The 18,531-nt window shown below is 38.6% G+C and overlaps 2 protein-coding genes across 4 annotated transcripts in view; one reads left to right on the top strand and one right to left on the bottom strand.

The window, feature by feature from the left end:
- YDJC (YdjC chitooligosaccharide deacetylase homolog) overlaps positions 1-5,027 on the top strand; it is a 23,641-nt gene extending 18,614 nt beyond the window's left edge. For both annotated transcript variants that reach the window (XM_075898271.1, XM_075898270.1), the window contains exon 6: positions 1,251-5,027. In XM_075898271.1, the coding sequence (XP_075754386.1) occupies positions 1,251-1,593 (343 nt within the window). In that variant the 3' untranslated portion in view covers positions 1,594-5,027. The remainder of the gene's footprint in view (positions 1-1,250) is intronic.
- Positions 4,969-18,531, bottom strand: part of UBE2L3 (ubiquitin conjugating enzyme E2 L3) — a 26,012-nt gene continuing 12,449 nt past the window's right edge. For both annotated transcript variants that reach the window (XM_075898273.1, XM_075898274.1), the window contains 3 exons: positions 17,316-17,411; positions 11,188-11,374; positions 4,969-7,058 (listed from right to left, as the gene is read on the bottom strand). In XM_075898273.1, the coding sequence (XP_075754388.1) occupies positions 6,904-7,058; positions 11,188-11,374; positions 17,316-17,411 (438 nt within the window). In that variant the 3' untranslated portion in view covers positions 4,969-6,903. The remainder of the gene's footprint in view (positions 7,059-11,187; positions 11,375-17,315; positions 17,412-18,531) is intronic.

Genomic DNA, 18,531 nt, shown 5'->3' with positions numbered 1-18,531 from the left:
AGTATAAATCGGGACTTCTGTTTGCAGTGTTGTTGTGGCCATGTCAGTCCTAGGATATTAAAAAGACAAATGTGGGTGAGATAATATAAAATTCTCTTTAATTAGTTAACAGGTTAAACATTAAGTTTAATCAGTTAACCAATTAAATGGGGTTGGGTGGAGGGGCTGCTCCTGCCCACACTAGTTAACCATAACTGGTAAGCATCACCTGTTAAAGTGTTATGCTTACTGGTTAACCACTTAACCATTCACATCCCTAATTTCTAGTATCCATGCCAGCTGTTCAAACCAGAGTTCTTAAAGTGCTATAGACATGACTCTGTGCACTTGATCTGACCTTATATTTAATGTGTATAGATTGGATCTCCCTGATCTGGCACCCTGGGGACAGACCTCTTAAACAGAGGACCTTCTAGTTTAACACCAGACAAATGGCCTTCCTAAGCCAAGTTCTGTGCTCAGTTATACCTGAGAACTTTGTTGTATTTTAATTCTGCATGCCCTTACACCTGTCAAACCCACTTTGGTTTGTACAGGTGAAATTTTTAAGAGTTTGGCCCTGCAACTGGAACATCACTAATAATTCTGTTAATAATGCATAAGAAGACATAACCTCTGGCTCCCTCCCTCCCTCTTCATTTTGTTGGCTTATCAATACTAACTGCAGTAAAATCCTGTAATTTTGTCCCTAAAGTAAGCAAGTATGGCTCTGGCTAAGCACGAGAGTCAGCTCTGTTAGCAAGGTTTCCCATTTTACAGTCAAATTGAGGCAAAATCAAGGTATTAGAGGTAACTAGAACCTGAAATTATGATTTATTAATTTTTCAACAAATCTTTCAATAAAAACACACAATTTTAATGTACAGTAGTAAACGGTATCCTTCCTGATCAACATGCTTACCCCCAGTTTAAAGTAGGTCTATAGGGCTCTAACAACAGCTGTAGCATGACTCATTTACACATTTTCAAACCAAAGCAATGGGACAAAGTTAACTTCGCTGGGGGTCTCTATGGGCACAAGGTCCTCATACATCTTACAGCCTGCAGGAATGGAGCTTTTGTTCAAAAATGGATATATTAATTGATGGTGTTCTGTGTTGGTGTATGTTAAAGGATGAGTTATTGTTAGGCTTGTTTGGATTTATTTTGTGTTTAAATATCTGAAATAACTTTGTTTTGAAAATATCACACTACAGCTACGTTTCATACCTTTTATTCATATTAATTTTTGTATCTCCCCCTTTCAATAGGTGGGTCGACATTTATATAGGTTTGAGTACAATGGGCAAAAACATGTCTGTCAGCAACATTAAGAGTGCCATCGATAGTGCCATGCTGACTTTTACCACCAAGGAAAACTCTCACATGACTCAGTTTTCACCTCAAGATCAGCAAAGCAGAACAGTCACAATTGAACTGATGGTACATCCAGGGTACCCTACTATTCCACCTGCTGGAGGCTGTGGCGAAGGACCAGATGATTTTTCACAGTCATGGGAGCGCTTGCATGAACTCCAGATATTAATGAATCCAGAGTTGCAGAACTATTACAAAACAAGGAACATTCAACTTTGTGCATTTAAAGATCTTTAAGCAAGAGGAGATACATATAGCCTATACTGGGGGGAACTATAGCTGATAGTATACTAAGGATTTAGACCACTTTTGTCTATACGCCTCATTAATGAAGATGAGAACTGTGAGTGGACTGGGATCATCTTGTAATTAAAGTAAGTAGAAATAATTGGATTCTCCAAAACACTCAACAGCAACATCTCAACTTGTATCTCTTTCATTATCAGATTTGTAAACCACCTCAGCTGATTTGAAAGCGATGGATTTCCTTTGTGTAATGTACTCATGGGACACTACACACTTTAACTTGGAAATCAAGGCCCAACTCTCAGTCTAACAGTAAATCATTTCCTGCAGATGCTGCAATAGCACATAGCTCACCCACAGCTCACCCACATGTGGCTGACAATCATGCATCAACTTTTTGAAATATTTTTTTGTGAGGTGGCAGGGATTAGTTGCAAAAAGACACAAAGCCTAGGAAGTAAGGCTTAGCTGGCCAAGAGAGCCTGATTTTTGTAAACCTAATAACTTTGAACATTTAGTTAAATATTCAAAATTACTGTATTTTCCTTTTTATTTTTGTATTTGAAAATGTTGCATTTTTATTGATGCGTATAGAAGAGAACGGGTCATTGCAAACATTTCTTTTCCTGCACTAGGGCTGCATCTAGACTGGCAAGTTTTTCCGCAAAAGCTGTCTACACTGGCCGCTTGAATTTCTGCAAGAACACTGACTTCCTGCTGTCTGAAATCAGTGCTTCTTGCAGAAATACTATGCTGCTCCTGTTCAGGCAAAAGTCCTTTTGCACAAAGCTTTTGCGCAAAAGGGCCAGCGAAAATGGTGATCGGGGCTTTTTTGCGCAAAAGCGCAACTAGATCGGCACAGACGCTTTTCCGCAAAAAGTGCTTTTGCAGAAAAGCGTCCGTGCCAATCTAGATGCTCTTTTCCGCAAATGCTTGTAACGGAAAACTTGTCCATTAAAAGCATTTCTGGAAAATCATGCCTGTCTAGACATAGCCTAAAAGTAATCAGCTCATGGTATTAGCCTACTGATTCCTTCAATCATATTTCATACCACTGGCTAGATGCAGAGTTACTATTCTATTTAACTGTCAAAAGCAAATAATATTGACAGCATTTCCAGACAAACATTTTATGATTTTGCAAGAACAGCAACTGTTGGCTCATTTGATATTTCATGTCTGTTACCTGTAAAAATCCTACCAACAACTGTAAATACACGCCACACCATTCATGAGATGGTGGTTGTGATGGCAGCCACTTACCATAATCATGAAGGTGGTCTAACGGGAACAGTGACAATGAGAAGGGAAAAACAAAACAAAAACTTCAAGACTTTCTAACTTCTGTTGTTCCTGGCACCTTTTGCTACAGTTCCAGATCAGTTTTCATTCAGCGTTACCTCAAGGAAGATTTTTCCAAAGGTATGAGCTTAGTGCCTGCCAAAACTGTAGTTTCATGTGAGTCAGTGTTGTTCATCTTGGATATATTAAGAGACCTCATTTTGGCACAAATGCCTTTGTTACAAAGTCGTAACTGTTTGAAGTGCAAACTGCAGAAAAATTAGTCTACCCAGTACCCATTCATACTAGGGCTGTGTGCAAACAGGGCATGATTTTTCCATGATTAACTGGACCTATTTCGTGGCCTGTTCCTTGCCAACTGGGAATATTAATATTTGTGCAAGGAAAAGTAAGAAACATTAATGCAGTATTAAGATTGCCTGAAAGGTGCTTGATACAGCAATTCCATAAATTTAGATTACCACAATATTACACAGGTTTACAATTGCTACCATAATATGTACAGAATGTGCCTGAGGCAATATTAGAAAAGAAACCAATTTTTGGAAGTGCTTGATATGTCAAACAACTTTACGTGACCATTAGTGTTTACAGTGAGTGGTAACATTTTCAGGTTACTTTATATAATAAAGTATAATAAAAGAACAAGGGCTGTAAGAGTTGCAATTAACAATAGAAGAATGAGATTGTAAAAGTGCTGGTAGAAGTGTAAGTGCCATCTAGTGTTTGACTATTTGTTGTGCAAGAATATACCAGAGGCACTGGGGATTATCTAAGATTTTTACACATGACCTTGTTTTATTACATACTTTTAAACCTTTGATTTAGTCTCAGGAATACTTACTCTGAATTTGCTTTGATCACATTTAATCATCAGAACTTCCATTGTTATGAATTGTACTGTGATTTGTATTCATTTGCTTCCTTCAAACTAACGGAATACTGTGAAATCAGCGTTAACAGTGGCCTTCACCAATTCAGTTCTGCACTGTGAATATTAGACAGTTTTGTAATTGACCATATTTTTAAATAGGATAAAAGCAGAATTTTAACATTCAAATGAGTTGAAAGCACTTTAATGTAGAGATGTGAGTAAAGAGTTCCTAATTTTAAGTAGATGGGCTGAACTATATTTTGTTAATAGGGAAACTAAACTTAGTAAAAACTTAAAAAGCAATGAATAGTCTAGCAGCACCATAAAGGCTAACAAAATGTGTAGGTGGTATCATGAGCTTTTGTGGATACGACCCACTTCTTCAAATGACTGGAGTATTAGAAGTCCAGATTTGACAAAGTATTGAGAGCTGAAGTTCATCAAACTATAAGCTTCTCCTGTATAAAATTTTTTTCACAATCCAATCTGACTAAAAATAAAGCATGCCACGAAGCCTTTGAGAGTATTTTTATTACAGGTAGCAGAATGGAATTGCAGAAAGCCTATACCAATACTTTTGGGTGTATAGTTTTACCAGTATGCTATACTTTTGGATCTTAAACTGCATGTTTAGAATTGAACATGACTTAGGGAACTAATAGAACAAGAGTTTGAATTCCTGAGTTTACACAGGACTGGCTTAGTACTTTTCACTTGTCTACTCCCACTTCACCCATACAGTACATATACTTATTTGGTCTGTATATTTTGCAGAAAGTCACCTATAAGTAAAAGCTACTACATGTGTTTCACATCTTACAGTTTGCAGACAGGACTATAAAGAATAGACTTGGGATCAGTATTTTCTTCCACCTGACCCTAGACATAAAATTGGGTAAGCATGGCCTTCCTACTGGCTGTTGTGAATTTGAAATGTAATTCTTAACATTATCCAACCTCTTCAGTTCCCTTTCAGTGGTATCTAATTCACATGAATTCAGCATTTAACCTGAGAGGTTTACAGTCAAAGTATATTCACTATTAAATAGAAAGAAAAGTGACAAACCGGTGCTACAGTTTTTATAAATGTAAATTTGGGCAATGGCAAGTCTCCATGCTAACACACTTGATCAAGAGGAGAAAAAGCAATAGGTCATTTAGGTATCTGATGCAGAAGTTACACATTTCAGTTTGACAGATAATTTGGCATTTTTTTATTTTGAATCAGTGAGCGTGAATGAAACAAAATCAGTACCAACTTTCTGCAAATGAAGACAAAGATGTGAAAATCTGGTAATAGACAGTGCTCACCAAACCTGAACACACGTAGGAAATGCAAATTTCCTTTATAAGGTGACCATGGTTTAACTTTATTTACCTGCCAGAGAATCTAAGAACACTTAAACAAAAGTTCTTAAGCTCCCTCACTTATAAAATGTTTTCTTTTCAACAGAGGTACTGGGCTGTCATTGGTTATACTAAATTCTAAATCAAAGCTGGATCTAGATTAAAAAGAGTCTGGGCAGAAGAGACAGAAATATACAAGACATACTTAAACCAAAAAGGGTTTCACACACAAGTTCTGAAACATTGCAAAGACAGATCCTATACTAATGCTGATTGTAGGAGTACAAATAACCATCTGGGTGTGAAGAATTTACTAATATAGCTTTCTGCACAACAGATATGCACTCCAAATCTCAGATTTCTGGAAATAAACTTGCTTTTTCAATAAGACACCAAAATTCTAATGGTTGGGAAGAGAAGGCAATTGACTGTGTGGCTATGACCTCATTTTAGATTTAAGGAGGGGAAAAAGGCAGCTAAAAATATGAAAGCGTAAAAGGTATTGTGTCCTGAACAGGAAGAGCTTCCTTTTATCTGAGCAGGGATGCCTTGGATGGAAGGGAAAATACCTTATTTTTACCTGAATAAGTGAGGAGGGAGTATTACTTTAAATACTCATTGACTCATCTAACTCGAGTGTAGTATATTATTTTAGATATTTATGAACAATACTAGTGAAATGAATTCTATTTATTTATTGCTTAATGCTATTATCATACCATTAAAAAAGAATTATACAATAATTGGTGGGGGGAGGGGCATTGCTATCCCAAAAAATACAGATGGTTTCATAATACATTTTGATGTGAAGATGTACTCAAATAGCTAGCCATGGCGTCAGATTTAGCTTTCAATTTCAAAATTAATATTTCCAAAAGGATTGATTTTTAATTCAGTTTTTTTACTTTGGTACCTATTGGTCCCCAATTTCAAAAACTTCCTAAAGTGGTTGCAATGTTGTTCTGTGCAATTTTTCCTAGCTCGTCTGCATAGATATTAATAATAAAAGTGAAAGAATTTCACAATCACATTCCACTATTCATTTGCTATAGATTTTTTTTTAGTTTTCCAAAACTAGGACATAAGCCATATTTTAATTCAATCACGCACACAAAACTTGGGTTTCCCCATTTAATAAACATTATTGTGGTAACATCAGCCAAATTTACATAAGACCCCTAGGCTATTTTTCTGATTGTTTTTGTGGGGTTTTGTTTTGTTTATTATGTTACAAACTGAAGTTAAGGGGAACTTGCTACCCAAGTTCCACAAAGCACAGTGCAACATTTAAAGAGAAAAAGTAAACAACTGCCAAACATCCAACCATGTTCCATGAGGACAGGGATATATTTTCTAAGACATCAGTTTGGGGGAAGAAAATTAAATGAAAAATTAAATGAATGCAAGATAGTGGGAACTGCAAAGGAAAAGAAGAAACAACAGCCACAACCTTTTGAATTTTAAGGGCAGAATATAAGTCTAAGATAATTTTGATAAATTCTGACAAGTAAAAGAAACAGCATCCTTTAAAGTATACTGAAGCAGTGATTTTTAAACAAAGAAAGCAGAACTAGAACATCTTAATTTTTTAATCCTTTCTTTACAGGTTACCTAGACCACTTTTGATTAAGAAAACTGTAGAAAGTTAGTAACAGCCACAAGCAAACACCAAAAGGTGGCACTTGTCAATTTTCCATAGAGTCCTGCTTTGTGGTGTGTCTGAAATGCACTGCTCCGGATCTTCTATCACACATTGCTGACATCAATTTTGTCAGATTTTAGTCCACTGGTCGCTTTTCACCATATTTCTTTGTAAACTCTTCAGCATTCTTACAGAATTTTTTACGGTCCTTAGAGTATTCTTCAGCTAGATCAGCCCGAAGGGGGTGCTCAGGCTGTGGGTCATTCACCAGAGCTATGAGGGACTGGATTACTGTTAAAAGAAGTACAAGTATTGTCAGTGGTTTGAACATTTAATTTTTAAATTGCTGAAATGTATGAATGATGCATTAAAAAATAGAGTTTAAATGGTGTTAAGAATGTCCTTATAAATCTATATGCTTTCCAAAAACAAACCAATACATTGATAAATTATTGAGAACATAGCAACTGGACCCAGTTCAAAATTGTAGTTTGGTAATGATTCTGAATTAATATTCATCTCAAGAAGGAAAAACTGGAAGCTGACATTAGAAAAATAGACAAATCCCATACAGTTCAAACTGGACTCCAGACTTTCTGGCATGACTAATACAGTGTATTTCATCTAATTACATATGGAAAAACTACCATTGTTACAGGAACAGATATAAAATAAATACAGTAAACTGTATATTCCCTCAATTCCTTAAACAGCTTCTACTTTACCATTACTCTAAAATAAATTGCCAAATATAGCAGCTGGTGAAGATATACTAGATGAACAAACTGGTAATACTTCAGGATATTTCTCACACCAATATTCAGGACCATGCTCCAAAAGTGTCAATGTTCTCCATCAGAAACCTCAGTCTAAACCATATTCAACTAAACTAGACATGGTACTCAAATGATGGACTTGGCATACTGCTGTGAAATCTAATGCTACTTTTATTAATGTACCCGTGACCATTAGAGACTAACCGATAGGGGGCAGTAATTACAAATTCTCAAACTGTACTGCATGCAGTCAATAAAAGGAATGAGCATAAATGGAAGGTATCTTATCTGTGATAAATCTTTTTAATCTACAGAAAAGAAATGTGGAAAAAAATAGGAATTCATTGTCTGACGTTCATAACACCTCAATCTAGTCAGATTTAGGGGTCTCAAACAATATATAAAATTGCTTCCATAACTAAGCCAAAATTTCATTAACACACTGGTAACCAGCTGCCATATGGAATAGAAAAATAGAGGCAGCAAGGGGGTGTGTGTGTGTGTGTGTGTGTGCGCGTGCGTAACCGTTAAGATTAACCGATAAGCCTGGTCTTACTAGTTAATTGTGTGAACGGCTACATGCCAACATTCCTAATACTGAATAGACAGGAACTAGTTTTATAGTAGCAAAACTTTATTCTAGCATCAGGGCTTTTCAACCTAGCTAAAGCACACTGTAGGTCTAACTGTTACTTCTGCTAAGGGATCTGCAACAATTACCCTAAACTGCAAGTTAAAAAAAAATAAAAAGAAAAAAGGAAAAAAAAAGAAAAATACCCCCTTCCCCCCCCAAAATAAAAACTTTAGATATCCTGAAAGGAAGAAAACACCGAAAAAGGAAACCAAGGAAAATAAATGTAATGGGATTAAAACCATCACTGATTTTATAAAATTTTGTAGATTATCTAACCAAAAGTGTACAAATTAGTAAACATCTGACAGTTTTAATTCATTTTTGTATAGTGTCAAAAGGTGAGCAAGAGCTTCGTAACTGAGACCAAGACACATTACATATGATGTTGATGATCAAGAAGCACGTGATCTAACACTGATTACAGTAGATACGTCCAAAGGCAGACTAACTGAATAAAAAAAAACTTGCTCTGAAATAAAGTGTCAATTGAAAGTTTCTTTGGATAGGTACCAAAACACTCATTGTTTCTTACAGTGCCAAGTATGTTAATGTGCTGAGTGACAGTAGAAAATAAGCCTGTAGAGTAAAACACATATTAAACTAACCACTACATTCCTGTGCTTAAACTCAAGCCCTTCCCCACAGCATACAGCTAAAAATGAATTTATGATAGAAATAACACTAGTTAAATTAGGATTTCTATGTGTAATTATTTCTACGGATGTTAGCTGTATGATGGTGCATGGAAAACTATCATGAATATGTATTATAGACAGTTTAAAAGTGGTCTTGATAAGTTGTATTTAATCGGGATGTTAGCTATTGATTAATTCAATAATCGTGTAACTGCAAATTTTAGCAGTTACATGACTATGATAATCCCCTCTCCCAGGGAGTGCAACATCAGTCAAAGCAGACATGTCGTACTTCTTCCTAGAAGACATAACACACTGTATTCACATCACTCTCCATCCTTTGTGACCCTGGCAGCAAGAAGCATAGCTCAAGACCAAAAAATTGGAACCCAGTAGGATAACCTCATCCTTTGCTGCTATGACAGGAGGCTGGCTTATATGTGTTTAAGGTAAACAAGAGATGTTTAAATAAAGTATGAAAATAACTGCAACATTTAACACACAAATCAGGCCCTAACATAGTATTAAGATGAGTCTTAACATAATTCAGTCACAATGCACATGTCTTTAATATTAAGCAGCTGCAACCTTAATATGTAGTATAGCCTTAAGATGTGCATTTAGTATATAAAAGGTCAATACTCCTAACTTTCCCAGTTCCTGAGAGCAGCATCAAGATAGTTTTAATTAAACATGCAAATTTGACTGATGTTGCATTTTTTCCTTTGGTTCATGCCTATTTTGAAAGTCATCTCTCAGAACACAGAACAGGGATGGGGTAAACGGCAGGGCAATGGACTAAATGACCTCTTGAAGGTTACTTCCAGTCCTATGATTCCATTATAAGAAAAAATTGCACCTCGGTCAAACTGCTAATATTTGGGTGCAGACAGTTATTTGACATTGAAAGAGAAAACGAATTTTTAAAACTGGCTTAAAACTTGCAAAATATGGCAAAAAAAGGTGGGATCAGCAATATTTTTTCACCTAGGATTTGTTCAGATTCCTGATTTTAAACCAGTTTATCTTCCCTCACTTATTTAAAAAAAGATTTTACTGTTTTTCAGTTGGTCTCAGTTGAGACTGCTGAGCAAAGTTGGGTTGTAAGGCCAAGTAGAGAGAATGTATAGTTCTCGTTTTACTTTTCTGTGCCAGCTAAATTACTGAAGCACACCACCTTCAGTTTTTAGCAGGTGCATAGTTGTTTCCCCAAGAGGCTCTGACTCCAGGAGGACTCACCACAAAGTAGACTTGGTGGATTTTATTTAGCTATTTAAGTTACTGGTGGACAAAAATACCTAAATTATTTTCCTAAAGCTTTCTCTGAACTGAAGTCAAGCCTAGAATTACAAAGTTATGAGCATATGGAAGTGAAAATGGGAGTTCAGAAATTGAAGGCTTTTTCATGGATATCTATATGTAACTATAGTATCTGGTTTTGTCAACACACTATTCATGGTGAGAAACTGACAGACGAAGGCTGGGAGAAGGGAATTTATCTGTACAGAATCTGCCTATTACATAAAAAAAGCTCTTTATTATCACTAAAGCTTTGAAGAAGAAAGAATTTCTATTACTAATTTGGGTTTATAGCACTAAAAAAAGCCCATACAAAAAAGGAGCTCCCTAACAATAGAATTACAATAGCCACCTAGCAGCATTCAATATCAACTCTGCCAGCCAGCATCAAATATCAAATGGAGATACATTCTTAGCCTGACAGTAAATGGAAACAAAAGGTCCTTCAAATCCAAATGTTAAAGGTCTTTTCCAAGAGTCCTCACACCTTAAATTTCATATAATCTTTTAAGATCTAAGAATTAATCTTTGTTAGGGTCTGAATTTGTAGTTCTATGGTTTCTAGGTGCTTTCGTCATCAATGATGGAGCTCTACTGCTGCAGATACTACGTCAATGCATTATCCTAGTGTATAACTGAAGATCAACTACCACCGATTCACTACATTCCCATAGGGCACGGGTGGGAAACCTCAGGGCCGGGCCTGCATGCCTCAGGGGTCCTCCCCACTGCCAGGCTGGAGCACACAAAATCTACTATCTGTGGGCCTCTGATGTGTGAAAGGAATAGGGAGTGTCATTCTCCTTCTCAGGCAGGGGCCACTTCAGTGATGGTTTGTTTTGTGTGTGCACGCGTATGAGCTTCTTACTTGTATGCAGCCCCTGACTGATTTTTCTACGGGCCAGTAGCCCCTGACCCTAAAAGGGTTTCCTAACCCTGCTATAGGGAGTAATCTATTGCATAAACCTATACACAGATATCTTGGGATATCAGCTACCACATGATAAAACCAAGCACCCATTGGCTTTAACCAACATAGTAACTTAATTTCAAGTTCTCCATACATAGTGATTTACCTTGGTCAGTTTTGGTTGCTGGCTTCCAGTTTTCAGCACTAATTACTGGCAGACAAACCTGCCCCTTTTCATCAATGTTAGGGTGATAGATCTTTGTTTTAAATGTAATCTTGGGAGGTTTGAATGGATATTCTGCTGGAAAGTTGATTTCAATTCTGAAGGCTCCCTTATCATATGGAGGGTTGTCCTGGAATGAGAAGATAAAACATTAAGGTATTTCAGACATCAGAACATATATACTTGAAGGGACTGTGGCTATAGATCTCAGGATTTTGAATGGTCCATGTTTAAGATACACCTGTTTTCTGGGTAGGCCTTCAGCTCCATTTACTTAAGTGTGTGTCAAACATCAAAACTTGGATATTCTTTTACAGAAAGGTAATAGCATTTTGTCAATATTTTTTATTTACCCATAAAAGGAAGAAAAAAGTTACTACACAAAAAGCAGCACTGAGGGGTGGCTGACATTTTTACTAGGTGAAAGCAGAACTTCGTGATAATGGTGACAAGGCCTCCAATCTCAATGTTTTTGTTATTCTCCATTTCATAAAGGTTTTCAAGTCTTCTTATAAATACCGTCTGGCCCTCGTGGCCAGACACCTACTCCTAGCCTGCTCCTGCCCCCTCATCCCTGGCCAGACACCTACCCCGCAGAGAGAGGGGGTTTGGCAAGTGTAGCAAGCAGGGGGTGCAGTTTTTATTTAAACCTAGTTTTTATTTAAAAAGAAAAGCACAGGGCTTAATATTGTTTAGGAAAATGCCAAAGCAGTAAAACCCTTTTATAAAAAATATATTACTTAATAAACATTTCTTTCCCTAAAGGTAAATCTTTCTTACTTCATTCACAAAAGAGGCATGAAAGACTGAAATGGATTATTTGCATGAATTAGATAACACAGATTTTAACTTTAAACTTGTCATTCTACAGTGTTTCAAATCCAAAGGATCAGCAAGAATCTTGATGTAGCATATATTATCCATGTTCAGGAATGGCTTTCAACTAACAAAGCCAGAAGCACTGCAGAACTGATGTTGAAAGTCTTTAAGATCACATGGTGATTAAATTTCTCTCCAGCTTTCTAGTGCATCCAACCAAAAGGCAGCATTGATGTCCAAGTAGCTCATGTAGCTATTCATTCAGGAAAGTGAGTATGAAACTTGGTAATGGAAGATGCCCAAAATAAAGGTGAAAATCCACATGACTTCAACTAAATACACTTCCCCTTTCCAACAAATCCCTCTCTATTTAGCTAATATAGTAATAATTTACTTTTAGGGCTTGTCTAAACAGTGCATTAATGTAGTCTATAAGGGTGTGATTTCCAAAGAACTTTAACTATCAAGTCATCCCTGTAGAATTCTGCTGGTGCACAGTAAAGGTTCCCTAGTGAACTTTCACATAATATAAACAGCATGCTGTTAAGCACACCAGAGTTCATCACAGATCAATTAATGCACAGCACCTTAATACGCTTTAGAAGTCACAACCCCATATGATGCATTAAACACCATGTAGACAAGATGAAAAGTTTCCTATTAAAACGCCTCTTTCAAGAATATAAAACCCCAGACAGTTTTAAAAGTGGATGCCAACATTTAGTTACCTAAATCCTTACCTAAATGCATAATTAAGTGGCCTGTTTTTCCAGAGGTCCTGAGATTTTTAAAACCCAGCTCTAAGAGCCTAATTTAAAATGCCCAATCCTGAAAATTCAGTCAAAATTATTTTACACTGAGCATTTTAAAGTAGTGAGACTAGATTTTTGGGGGGGGGGGAAAAAAGTATGTCAAAATTAATGGCATGTTTTCCCATAATTCCCCCTTTCTCCATTATCTTTAGTCAGTTTTAAATCATGTAGATAGTAAGCTCTGATGCCATAGCACACCTGATTATATGGACCAAAAATGTTCCCCCTCATCTTTTCCATCCATGTGTTGAATACATTTGTCTATATGCACCAAGTCATATGCGAATGTTCACCACCAACAAAAACACAAAACCTAGCTGTGAGCGCTCTGCTAATCAGCTGTGCAGCATTTGAATCTCTCCTGATCAGCTGGCCAGGGATCATCTTAAGGGAACAATGTTATGGACTCAGTTATTTTTGTATTTCCTGCACCAGTTTAAGACCGGTTTAGGCCCACCTATCTTGGCATAAAAACCATACTAGAAGGACTGTTTTAAAACAATTTCAAAATTATTCCTGCTAAAATTAGGTAAATATGGTTTGCCTGGCTATGATAATACTGCCATAACTGTTTTAATACTCTTTTTACTAAGTCATAATAGGCAGACAAACTATGTTTATGCCAAGTTAACAGAAACCATTTTAGAATTGTAAAAATCGATTTACTATCATGATCTAAGTGCCATCTCACACAAAGCTTTAGAGCTTTTGTATCTGCTTATGTTTTGTTACCACACAGCTTTTAGTTAAATGGTTGCATCGATACAGTGTAAATACTGTTTGTTGGCACTTTTGTGGACAAAATACTCCTGCTCCCTAGAAGCAGGATGTGTGTTGTTGACAGGACAGCACTTCTGTTGACAACTAACCATTCACACTGCCCTGGCAAAACTTTTGTCTTGGGGGAGGGAGAGGGAGGGTACCCGTGAAAGCTGTGGCAGCATAGAGAAAGCCTTAGTCTAGCTGCTTCAAAGTAAGATAGTCTTTACATGTTATTGCATTACCCCAGAATTACGGACTGTCACCACAAACCTCTCTGTCCTCTTCCTCCCAACTAAGCTGCAAGTGATTGTTAAGCAACTTAAATGCTCAAGTTCCCTTACAACAGAATTTATTTTAAAATATACAGCTTGTTAAATTTCATTTAAAATGCATTTGTCTTTGTGAGCAAGTAAAATTCAAAGATGCCTAGTTAACCTAGAAACTTATTTTGATTCAGGAAAAAAAAATCAATGGGGTGGCAAGTGGTTTTGAAAGCCCTACCCCTCATATATACACACTACATTCTAACTGCCCTAGATCAGACTATAATTTTTCATAATGTAGTTAAAAAGATTCTATATGCAAATTTAGTATTTCCACATTTAAAGACTCATCTAGTTTAAAAGATGTTAAATATAGGAATTCCATGACAATTTGATATTTAATTGTAGGAAAACGTTTTTTCCCTCAGACCTGGTATAAACTGGGATTATAAAATAATGCCATTTGAGGATTATGACACTTTTGTTAAACATGCTTTGTTTATAAGCCGACAATCCATTTTTTTAAATAGTCATTTTAATATTAAAAAAAGTGTCTGTACACTAAAAAAAGCAGGACAACATAACAATATGACTAAGGCTCCAATCCTGCTCACAAGGAGCCAGTTGCAAAATCAGACCTGAAGTTTTCAAGCATTTATCTAGGTCAGGGATGGGGAACCTAAGGGCCTGTGGAATGGATGTGGATCTGGCTCAAGGCCCCTGCCCAGCAATGAAGAGCCCGGTGCTGGTGCTCCAGTCCCCATGCCACCCTCCCATGAAGCTGGAGATTACAAAATGTACTAGCCTAGGCCCCCACTGGTCTCTATTGTGCCAGAGGAATGTGGGGAGTGTCTTTTACCTTCTAAGTCAGGGACCACATCAGTGAAGATTTGTTTTTGTGCTTCCCACTTGTGTGCAGCCTCTAACTGATTCTTCTGTGGGTCAGTGGCCCCGACTGAAAAAAGGTTCCTCACTCCTGATACAGGTACTAATGTGATGTCCATCATGACAGCATTCCTAGTATCTACGGATTTATCCTGACACCTATGTGAGATAAGGTAATTCCTATACCTCTATAGTCTCAGAGGGTACGTCTAGACAGGCTTTTGTTGAGAGGCTTTGTCGACAGATACTGTCGACAGAGTGTCTAGACTGCATCCAGTTCTGTCGACAAAGCAAGCCGCTTTTAATATTTTTTAACATTATTGCCGTGTAGATGCAATAATGTCTTCTGTTGACAGAACTCTGTCGACAAAAGGCATTATTCCTCGTAGAATGAGGTTTACAGCCATTGAGAAAAATTGCTGAGTTCTGTCGACATTATGTTGACAGAACTCAGCAGCAATAGACACGCAGGTATAGTTTTGTCGACAAAACCCTGGAGTCTAGACACAGCCAGAGAGTAGGAGATAACTTGCGCAAAGTCATGCAGGAAATCTGCGGTACAGCTGAAAACTGAATCAAGAACTCCCAAAATCACCCACATTAGTGCTTCAATCTCAAAATCTCCTTCTTCCCTGGAGCATCTAAAAATGCAATTATGCAACGCATACATACCTAGGTTATATTTAGTGCTAACAATTAACATTTTACATTTTTTATCATTGAAAATAAAAATAAATACGTCAGGGGTAAGGGTTAGCTGTGGGTCATGAGTCAGGCCACCCCACCGCTGACCTGTGCCCTGTTTGGGGATGGCTCCCACATTCGGAGTTGGTTAATGAATAAGCAGGGACATGATGGTGGAGCTGCAGAGAGCATCCTGAAAAACTGCAGGGCTGGCGATGCTGGACTGTAAGCCAGGATTGTGAACAGGACAAATATGAGTCCCTGGTTGTGGGAGAGGCCACCTCACTACTAAATGGCTCCTGCACAGCAATGGAGCCATTCACTAGTGGGGTGGAACCCTCCACATCAGGGACACTGACTCTGCTGCACACTCCTGGCTAGGGTTCTCTAGTCTGTTCGGCTAGGGCCACAACTTTCCGTACATCTTGTGCCTGCAGGGATCCAGCATCACTGGCCCAGCAGCATTTCAGGATGCCCTCTGCAGCTCCACTGTCACAGGCCAGCTTGTTCATTCACCAGCTCAGAGCATGGGAGCCATTCCCAAACAGAGCACAGTTCAGTGTCCAGTATCACTAGCCCCACTCACTCACTCTCCCACCAGGAACATGGGAGCCTTCTGAAGACAGGACCTCTTCAATTACAAAGTGGTTTCTTGCATGGCCAGGGACCTGAGGTCCTCCTTTGCAGTTCTGGCCAGGGATCTCTGCTCCAATGGTCCCAGATAATTGCAGCCTCTCTAGCACATAGTGCCTGCAGGTATTGGGTATTACTGGTACCCAGATACTAGAGACCCCTGCAATTCTGCTGTCACACAAGTGAGGGAGAGGGACTGAGACAGCAAAGTTGCAAGGTGCTCCCTCAATGGCTACAGCACCGGTGACACCCAATCTCTATAGGTGCAAAGGTCCCTGAAAGTCTCCTGGCACTCAACTGGTGTGTGAGAAAGCAGGTCCATGACAGTGGGGCTGCAAAGGGCTCCCTAAACTGCTGGAGTCATTTGGCAGTGGGCTAGCCTTCCCCCATAAATTAAGGCTTGTCCTGGGGCTAAAATGTACTCCCACTGCAGGATCAGGTGTCACCAGCCCTGAAAGCACAGGGAGCCCTCTGCAGCTGGACCCATTCACTCACTCTGACAACAGGGCTCCAGAGTGCTCCCTAAACAGCTGTAGGGCCAATGAAGGCTTGATTGCTGTAGGCATGTTAACTGTTACTGATTTTCATTTTGGTCAATTTCAACATGTCAATGAAATCAACATTTAGCAACTGAAACTGAATCCTGCTAAGCCTAGTTATTATTATAGCCAGTAAACATGAATATTTTCAGGGCAACCATTTGCTGGATCTTATTTTCTTCTTCATACATAAGAAGAGTAACCATACTATGAAAGCCATGCTTTAAAACAGCAAATAATCACCCATGTGTCAGGTTCTAATACAGGCAGTCCCCAGGTTACATGGATCCGACTTACATCGGATCCCTACTTACAAACAGGGTGAAGCAACCCCGCACTAGCTGCTTCCCCCCAGCAGACCAGGGAGACGCGGAGTGGCTTTTCTCAGCAGACACCTCAGCTTGAGAATAAAGGACTGAGGGAAGTGAGGTGTGGGAGAATAAAACTGAGCTCTGGAGAAATGTTTGGCTAGAGTTTCCGCTACAATATGTACCAGTTCCGACTTACATACAAATTCAACTTAAGAACAAACCTACAGTCCCTATCTTGTACGTAACCCGGGGACTGCCTGTAGTTATGGATGCATCCCCCTTGCATTTGCAACACAAGTTATCACCAGGTACAAACAGTGCTGTATTGTGCTTGAAAGCATTCCACAAGTGTTCTATACTCACAGGAACAATAAGCCCTTGCCAAGTCAATAAATTAGCTTCATCAACCTGGATATTACGGAAGTTTTTCATTCCACACTTGCGGATTTCTTCAAGTTCCTGAAAAAAAAAAGCAGAGCATAAGTGTACATTAACAACAGTAATAAGCATCATGTTCATTTTTTTAAAGAAATTTAAAGGTAAACACGGGTTCTTTTGTTTTATATTAATCTGTTTCAGAAGAGAGTTGTGACAAGCCACATAATTAACAAAACACATGGAATTCCTGCACTCAAAGAATCAGTTATCTAAAGCAGGCAATCAAAATCTTTATATAATGAATTAAAAGATACACCATGAAATTATAATAAAAGCCTAAAAATATTGCATCATCACTATCTATATCTATACACTTTTGTTACACAAATGAATGTATGACATTAATTCGTTTTAAAAACTTATTCTCAAAGAATTTGTGGATTGAGAATTAGGGATGTTAGATAATGTTCACTTTAGTAACCATGTAATCAATACATTTTTTTGCAGCTACACGATTACTAAAATACTTCTTTGGGGTGGAGCTGGCAGACAGTGCATTCCCTGCACTGCTGCCGCTGTATCAGAGGTTTTGGCTCCCCTTGTGGACAGGCCACTTGTGGACTGACTCCAGATACAGAGGCAACAGTGTAGGGTGGCAGCAGCCCCTGTCTGAGCTCCCTGTGGACAAAGCCTGCTCCAGCATACCAGCTGCTTCCTCCCACATCCGCATTGCTGCCTCTGATACAGAGGTAGATGTGTATGGAGGTGGAGGTACGGTGGGATGTATGGGGCTCCCTGGAGCCAGCATGCGCAGAGAGTCAGCTCCCTACATGTATCAACTCCCACCTGCCCCCCTCTCTCCTATGTGCTGCTGCCTCTGATAGAAAGGCAGGAACAGGGGAGAGAAGAGGACATATGGCTCTGAATGAGAAAATACATGTAGGGTACTGGCAAAGTCAGCTTCCCTCATGTTCTAGCTCCCGTCTATGCCACTCACCTTCTGCACTGCTGCCTCTCTACCAAAAGCAGCAGCACAGGTGTGGGGAAGCAGGTGGTCCGCGGGAACCAGTATACATGGGGAGCCGCTTAAAAGCCAGCTCCCCATGGGCACTGGCTCCTGCTTCTCTGCCTCTGATCAGCCTGCCTGCCGCTCTGCTGATGCAAAGGCAGGGAAGGGAGGTACATTCATCATTAGGATGAA

This window comes from Pelodiscus sinensis, chromosome 15, assembly GCF_049634645.1.
Source record: "Pelodiscus sinensis isolate JC-2024 chromosome 15, ASM4963464v1, whole genome shotgun sequence".
NCBI classification, from domain to species: Eukaryota; Metazoa; Chordata; order Testudines; family Trionychidae; genus Pelodiscus; species Pelodiscus sinensis.
Note: the sequence above shows the minus strand (reverse complement) of the source record. Positions and strands in the feature narration are given on the sequence as shown.